Source organism: Vespula vulgaris, chromosome 16, assembly GCF_905475345.1.
Source record: "Vespula vulgaris chromosome 16, iyVesVulg1.1, whole genome shotgun sequence".
NCBI classification, from domain to species: domain Eukaryota; kingdom Metazoa; phylum Arthropoda; class Insecta; order Hymenoptera; family Vespidae; genus Vespula; species Vespula vulgaris.
In genome coordinates, this window is record NC_066601.1 from 2329977 (window position 1) to 2338914 (window position 8938).

Here is an 8938-nt window from a genome sequence, read left to right on the forward strand (position 1 = left end):
CAATAAAAAATTAAATTTCTTCACATATATATTAAATTGCATATTAAACTATTTTAAATGTATTTATATTGTAATTTGACAATTATTATTGTAATTACTTAATAAATAATAAAAAAATCTAATTTACAAATTGTAACAATTTATGAGTTATATTTAATCCATGGTAGGATGATTTTTTATTAAAAATTCACGTATGATATAATAATATTATATTAACTATTAAATAAATACTGAAAAAAAATCGTCATTGTCGTCATTTTATTTATTTAATTAAATAAAAAAACTTGATTGTTGTAAACATGTATGTATTAGTTTACATATTAAACTAAATTAAATTTTATTAAAATTGCAATATCATAAGAAAAAATTTAAGAATTAAAAATGAATTTCCAATGATCGGCCATGTGTGATTCGTTATAATAGATATATATATTCGAAATCGATTAGATGTAGAATATAAAACGTGATATTTTTTTTAACAGAATTAATGACGCATTACCAACAAAAATTTGTCGGTGATGACGTTCTCAATCACACGTTGTATGTTTCACGTGTTGAACTACGTAATTAAGTTTCTCACGCGCCAACCAACTGTGTAGGAAGAAGAACAGGGTAAGAAGATATACTCTTTATCTAGAACAATTTACGTTTGACGAGACGGAACGTTAAGTTGAACACTACTAGTTATTTAATTCAGCCTTTCTCCATGCTTAGCCGAGCACTTAACGAATCTCACGAATAATTTTCTACGCGTATCCAATTGTTAAATTTTCACCAATAAATCCATCCATCGTGAACTCGAAGAATGTTTGTTAATCTATGTTTCTTTTTCTTCCAAGTCGAAAGATGTTTGACATAAAAGAAGAAAAAAAATATATATATGTATATAATAATAAAAAATACGTTTTTTATTTTATTTATTATTATATATTGTATATTTAATTATTATTATATAAAAAATATATACCAAACATCTTTCTATACACATTGTATGTAGAAAACTAATGACTATGAATTATCACTTTTCTTTTTGTATTTCTTTCTTTTTCACAGTTTTAAAAATAAGTTACAAATTGATGAATGGCACAAACACGTTTATTTCATTAAAAAATAATTTTTATATGTATAATAAAAAATTTGTATATATATATGTATATACATATATACACACATTTAATTTTATGTATCATATATATATATATATATATATATTATATATATATATATATCCATTAAATTAGATGCATTAAAATACAATGTTAATATTATAAAACTATATATCAATACCTTTCTAAATTGTTACGCGGATGTCTTTATTTTTTTTCTCTCTCTCTTTTTTTTTTTTTTTTTTTTTTTTTTTTTAAATAAGACTCACCACCTCCAGAGACCTTATGCAGACAAGGTCATTGACGTTGATGCCAGTCATGTGGCAGTTGACACGATTGTTGCACTCAGGTCCATCGATGTTGTACTTAGCATAGCTGCTATCAACCTAAAGAAATTAATAATAATGAGATTAGAAAAATAAGAAAATATATGAAATAATAAATATTATATATGTATATATATATATATATATATATATATATATATATATATATAATTATAGTACATCTAAAAATAATGAAAAATTTTTTATCATTTTTACAGAACATTATATTGCGCTCTCTTAATTGTTATTTGAAGAAGACGTATTATTGTTATTCACTTAATTCATTTTAAATGTCTTGTATATGTTGTCAATGTTGTAATATACATTGATAAACCCTTTATCGATGTTTCCTTCCCTATGCTCTCTCGTTTCTCTCTGAAATCTTAATGATTTATAAGATTCTTTTTTTTTCTTAATTATTTTTTTATTTTTCAAAAAATGGGACATCGTCATTTGGTTCAAATTATGATCTTAATCATAATCACCTAGCTAATTGTTACATGCTAGACTGCAAGTATCGTATGTATAAAGCGGTACATATATATATACATATATGTATGTGTGTGTATGCATTATATACAACTATATTTTTATTTTTTTTTTTTTTTTAAATACAATATAAACACGTTGTGATGCAACGATGCAAAAAAGATGACTCTCTCTCTCTTTTCTTCTCTTCGCTTCACTTCTATAGCTTCTTAATAATATTGTTCCACTTTACACTCGATAGATGCAGGTATTTAAATCAATTTTTAGTTTATACACTCGTTCCACAATTAATTTTCCTTTAGGAAGACCATTGAATGATAATTGTAGTTCTGCACAAAAATTGATAGATATTTATTTATATTTACTCACCTCAGCTTGGGTTGCGGTCTACTCGAGCATTTGTTTTTGTTTGTTTTTTCTTAATATTTACGAATTAAAGTGCACATTCGCACGTCGTTAGAAATTTTTGCTTTTTCTTAACTGCACTTTCATGGATTTTCTTTCTTTTCGTGGATTTTTTTTTGTTTCGGGGTTCAAATTTTTCATCATTATTATCGAAATTGCCAAAGATGTGCTACATTCACACATAAATTCGTTATATCTATACATACATACATATATATATATGTGTATAATTAATTTATATTTTATATATTTAAAGAAATATATACTATATATATATATATATGTATATCAAACAAAAAATGATATGTACCAAACTATATCCTTATTATTTTGTAATTTAAATTTCTAGCAATTACCAAATTAAATGAGAACTCTATTATATATGTATATGTATATATACATATACATATGTATGTATATTATATATATTTATAAATGATACCAAAAAGCTAATGACGAATGGCTAACATCACCGAATCAATTTTAAATACGATAGTACCTGTGCCATTTGACAAATTATTATTTGACTGTTTAATCGTCATTCGTAAGTATTTTATATTTCTTTTGGTTTTTTGCTTTGCTTTTCTTTTTTTTTATTTTATTTTTTTTTTTTTTAATCAGTATTGGTATCTCCTTCGTGGTAATGGAGGGAAGGTATTCTCATTCTTTCATTCTCTTTCCTAAGTTTCTCAGGTTGCTGTTACGCCTGTGAAATAAACTTAGTTTTTTGTCAAGATCTTGATATGCCTATTATTTGTCATTATTATTTATATGTGCGCTTTAGTGAATCTCATTTAGTGTGATAAAAGAATTATTTTAACTGATCTCTATAATAAAAAGTAATGATACTTCTACATATTATGATTATGATTATTATTATAATATATTATTATTATTATTACTACTATTATTACCAAATAATAATAGTGATTAATATCTAATTATCATTTTTAACAAAAGCTCATACCTACGTTACTTGTACGTCTATATGCTGCTCATTTGAGCTGGGGACATTTTAATGTGTACACCTGGTGCCCAATTTATTCGTTTTGATGATTTCCTAGGGCAGATGCTGGTTTTCATTTCATCGCTAGCTTTTCATTTTCTTTGATCCGTATATCTTGTGTCGAAGGTGAGGAGATAATAAATATGAAAATATTTGCTTTTTGCACGATATTTTTTTGTGTTTCTCCATTTCAATGTTTCTTCTATTGCTTACAATATTGAATCAATACTACTACTATGAAAATGATATATTTATATATATATATATACATATATACACACACATATATATATGTGTATATGTATATGTATAAATATACATATATATGACAATAACTTTTGATACAGTTTCGTTGTAGATTAAATTATTATTTTATATAACAAATGAAACATAAATATAAACTTTTCTTGTCTTTTCAATTAATATTTCCAAATCCTAATATATGTATATATACATATATATATACATACATACATACATACATACATATATATATATATACATACATATATATTTAGAGACACAATTGGCTGGGACAAATTCTAATTTGCATGCACAAATATCACAGCAAGTCACACTTCTTTGCCTTTCTTGAAATTTTTTTAGTTATTTTTTTTTTGTTTAATTTTCACTATTTGTGCCTTGATTGTCTCTGCCAGTGTGACATTAATTATATCTTAATTTTTATTATTAAGGTGTAAAAATTAATTTAGCACTGAGTCTTTTCTATGAAAACGATACTATTTTGTTTTTCTTCTCATTTTTAATGGAGATAGGTACATATTCATTAAGATCATTAATCAAAATCATGATATATCAACCTAAAAATCGCATATAACATTGGGAATTTCGTCACATATAAATTTTTGTTTATCGTTATGATAATCCCAAATAAAAAAATGGACGCATTATCGCACAAAAAGGTACCATCATCTAATAAAATTATAGTTATTTAGTTCTTTTAAATAAACAGAAAGAATACACTATGGAGATATAGATTTACACATAATACGTGTTGAGCTTTGTATTTCTGAATAATTTCGTATTTAAATTTTTTTAAAAGTTAATCTCATTCTCACAAAAAACTTGACATCATCATCATCCTTACAGTTACAATAATGATTTTATCAACTGATTTTATTTTACAATACGCAAAGTGAATGAAGAAGACTGTACAGCAACTAAACTTAATCCTATAAAATTGTGTAAGCGAAACATGACATAGTAGATACTATATACTGCTAGTCAAGTATAAAACGCTCTTGTCATTTATACTTTTCAATCATATAATTGAACAACTTCTTGTTTTTCTCGCGCCGTTCATAATTTCCATTAGCGCGATGAAGATAGGAAAAACAGTTTCCTGCAATGCTCTCCCATCTTTTTAATGCAGATAAAATTCTTATACCTATATGAAGTATATCCATTTTACTGCGGTCAAATTCCATACTATTATACTTCTGATTGATAAATTATTAGTATCCAACTATTTCACACGTTAGACGTAGTTTCGAATTTATAAAAGAATTTGACGTTTATAATTAAATAGTTGTGTATGCAATATCTAATAACGTCGCTGAGACTGGGCGTTTTGGTAACCAGCACTGCCACCTGCAAACAACCATAGCTCCTCCGTTCAATCACTTTGAAAGTATAACTTTAGATTTGATTCAATATTTAATATTTTTATCGTTATATATACCATAGATGAATAATAAGCCTATATAGATATGTATACTATTAGAAATGGTATATACTAATAAAAAATTTATTAACGATCAATTTCTCTATTTATTCGTTCTTTTAATAGATCCTAAATAAACTTCTTGATTTGTCATTTATATTCTCTGTGCATGCGCAATAATTCTTTGTTATATTTTACCATACTAGGAATATTTAATCATATAAAGCTAATTGAAGAAACAATTAAACTTATTCTGCAATATCTTCTCTAATTGCTATGATTCACCAATTGGCACCTAATGTATATTAAATCATTTCTATTTGATTTGCCTGATTAAATCATTTCTATTTGATTTGCCTGACGATCTCATACCTAACGCTTTTATTATCATAATTGATTAATAAAAGAAAACATACATACGCATTATTACTTCATGAAAATGTATGTAACTTGTACTTTTCTACCATTGATTATAAATCGAGGTATGAAATTCATAAAAATTTGTATGATTTTTCATTGCTTTAAGAAAAATATTTACAATATATGTCTAACCAGAAAAGCAATTCATATTGCTTTCATATATATATATGTATATATATATATGAAATTCCATAAATATCAATTAATTCATTATACATTCTTTCCATAATTAATATCTTTTACCTTTCAGAGTATTTTTTCTCAAATATAAATTTCGCAATATATATTCCTAATCATTTGTTGTATAAGTTTCTATCTATTTTATGATAAAATGATTTGATCTTGTACACTAAAATTCTCTTTTCTAAAATACGACGTTTTTAAATTTTAAACAGTACTTACCATAATCCTGTTTGCCATATACTCCATCCTGATTTGGGTAATCTGTAAACATAAAATATAAACTTAAACTAATTTTGTAATGATAAAACTAATAGAAAAAATTTTAATTTGACTCAGACGAGAAAAAGTCTGTAATTGAATAAATTTGTAATATTTATGCAAATATAACAAATCAAATATATAGAATATTAGACCTTTATGTTCTTTTTAACAATTTGTTGATGAAAAGGTATTGAAGTAAAGAATAATGTTGCTATGAAGAATGGCAGGAGGCAGTGCTGCAGTGCTGGCATCCAGATGAATATAATTTTATTCACGTTTTATATTATGTGTGTGTGTGTGTGTGTATATATATATATACGTGTGCATACACGCGCGCGCGTATGTACGTATATATATGTATATATAAAAAATATATTTATACATTTATATATTTTAATTAATTTAGAACTGTAATAATTATAAAACGCAACAACTTATATTTCCCACTGGCTCAACTTAAAGTTGAAAAAATGGTTCATATTAATTATAATCATATTTCAGATTGATCACAATTATTAACAATATTTCTCGTCTGAATCGATTCATGTTAAATATTTTTTATATGCAAACCCAAAACATAAAAATGACAAACATTAAATAAATTCTTATCAAACCGAAAATAACAAAAAATGAATAATGTTATGATCGAACGAAAGAACTAACCATAAGGTTGCGTAGAGTAACCACCCCTGTTGATCATGGTGGTAGCATTAGAAGATCGGTCGTCATACGGGTTAGCAGGAGCATAACCCGGACCCCCACCCCCTGCCACTGCAGCTGCTACTGCCTCCTGCTGGTAACTAGCTGTACATGTATTATGTAATATTAATCTATAATTAAAAGCAACTATATTCTCATGAGCTTACAAAGGTAAGATATATATATATATATATATATATATATATATATATATATATAATACATTTTTGGAATTCATAAATCAAAATCGAAATTATTCATAATAAATGAAATTTGTATATTAAATAAAAAAAAAAAATGTACGCGAGTACATAAAAGCATGCGTGCATAACTAATTTAAAAATACAACAAAGTTTATCAATAAAAATGAAACACCACTAAAACAAAAACGCGCATGCACGAATGAAGTAAAGAGATTTAATACAAAGTATATGCATACTAACCTGAAGGTGGTGCCTTTCCATAACTATAAGGATCACCAGTATTAAAAGCTCCAGTTGCAGGTACTGCAGGAGCTCCTCCATACCTACTATCAGGTGGTGCTGATGGTGGATAACCCTGTATAATAAACATTACGTTTAAATTTTATTAAAACATATATACATATATAAATTTTCATTATTGTAAATCTATAACTATATTATAAATGAAACAATTCTTTTACCGCAGCTTGTGCATAGTCAGGTGGCTGCTGATAGCTTTCATAGCCTTGATATGATGACTGTGCATAACCTTGTTGCGATCCATAACCTCCACCGTATCCTACAGGTTGTTGTTGTGGGGGTTGTTGTTGACCTCCACCATATGCATTTCCAGCACCTCCTCCATATCCGCCTTGACTATATCACAAATTATAAAATAATATTATTTGTTAATTATATTTCATAACATTTGATATTTTTTATAAACCATAAATTCTTACTTTGGAGGTTGTGTTGCATAACCATTAGAAGGTTGTGAAGATGGTTGATCAAATCTTGGTCTCTTTGAAGGACCACTTGCTCCCGGTGGACCACCTCCTCTTTTTGTCGGTGCACCTCTACCACCTCTGTTAGCACGATCTCCAAAACCTCCTCTTCCACCTGGGCCACCTCTGCTTGAGCCACCTCTATTTTAAATTATAGCAATATTAATAATTAGAATCATATAATATATAATGAAAAAAAATCACAATGTTTTACCTTGAACTACCACGACTTCCTCTGTCCATACCACGTCCACGGAAATTACTATTTGGAGTACGACTGTCTCCTCTACCAAAATCTCCTCTGCCTCTGCCACGAAAACCACTGTTTCCTCCTCCTCTACTTCCTCCTCTTGGTGGACCACCTAATCCTGGAGGTGGAGGGCCGCCACCTGGACCACCAGCCATCCCAGGTTCTGGAGGGCCTCTGAAAACATTTCATATAAATTACCTTTAGAAATAATATTTTCTAAAATTACAATATTGAATATTACATATTTATATTATTTTTATATATAAATTTATTGTGACATTACCCTGGTGGAAAGTGACCCCGTCCGCCTCTACCCGGAGGACCACCTCTACCTCTAATACCTGGTGGACCACCTCTCATTCCACCTCCCGGTCCGCTACCTCGACCACCTCGCATCATACTACCTCCTCTAGGTAGACCACCCCTAATATCAAAATATAAATATTATTTTGATTATATTTATAAAATGTTTTATGTAATAACTAAACAATTCACTAAACAATTCTATAAGCATATTCGTTATTACAAGTATATACTATAGTTATATATAGTATAGTTAAATGAAACATATTAAATTTAAACCGTACCTTCCTCTATCTCCAAAACCACCGCGTCCTCTCATCGGTCCACCAGGACCACCGCGGCCTCTGAATCCGCCCCTGCCACTTGGCGCACCTTCCATTTTTTCTTCAATATCTAAAATTTCTAATAAAATTTCTTAAAAAAACAAACATAAAAATGATACGAAAACAAAATAATTACAACATAGACGCCATACAAAAAACATGAAACCAATAAAACATTCTCAAGAGATTACATTCGCTTATCGAAAATGAATAATATTAATATAAGTTATTAATTAACGTAATCAAACATTTCTATATATTTTATCAATGAAATACTTACTCTTTGTGTATCAAATAAATATCCAAGCTTTTATAAACAAGAAACGCGCCAACTACAGACAAGCCAAGAAGGAAAATGGACGCCGGCTGCCGGAAAAAGATTCATCGACCATACATACCAGTCAAATTGGCGTTCCAATTTGCCGGATATACAAGATACATGCAGCGTTTTCATTAACGTTCAACTACATAATACAATTTACGGTATGACTTGTATATTTAATTCATGAATGAATA

At 27.8% G+C, this 8938-nt stretch overlaps 1 protein-coding gene across 7 annotated transcripts; it reads right to left on the minus strand.

Annotated features, from left to right (window-relative positions):
• Positions 1-1084: 1084 nt before the first annotated feature.
• LOC127069818 (uncharacterized) lies at positions 1085-8908 on the minus strand. 7 transcript variants are annotated; one of them, XR_007783741.1, is made up of 11 exons: positions 8703-8905; positions 8384-8501; positions 8080-8220; positions 7761-7970; positions 7502-7687; positions 7244-7418; positions 7023-7137; positions 6544-6684; positions 5839-5880; positions 3294-4943; positions 2005-3032 (listed from the first exon to the last, which is right to left on the minus strand). XR_007783741.1 is itself a non-coding variant. In XM_051007340.1 (10 exons), the coding sequence occupies exons 2-10, from the start codon at positions 8476-8478 to the stop codon at positions 1488-1490; spliced, it is 1110 nt and encodes a 369-aa protein (XP_050863297.1). In that variant the 5' UTR covers positions 8479-8501; positions 8703-8904; the 3' UTR covers positions 1085-1487. The 7 variants fall into 7 exon arrangements, 6 of the variants coding, with proteins under 6 accessions (XP_050863297.1, XP_050863299.1, XP_050863295.1 ...); XM_051007340.1 differs by lacking the exons at positions 2005-3032; positions 3294-4943 and adding an exon at positions 1085-1492 and having other exon boundaries at positions 8703-8904; XM_051007338.1 differs by having other exon boundaries at positions 2005-4943; positions 8384-8492; positions 8703-8908.
• Positions 8909-8938: the final 30 nt, after the last annotated feature.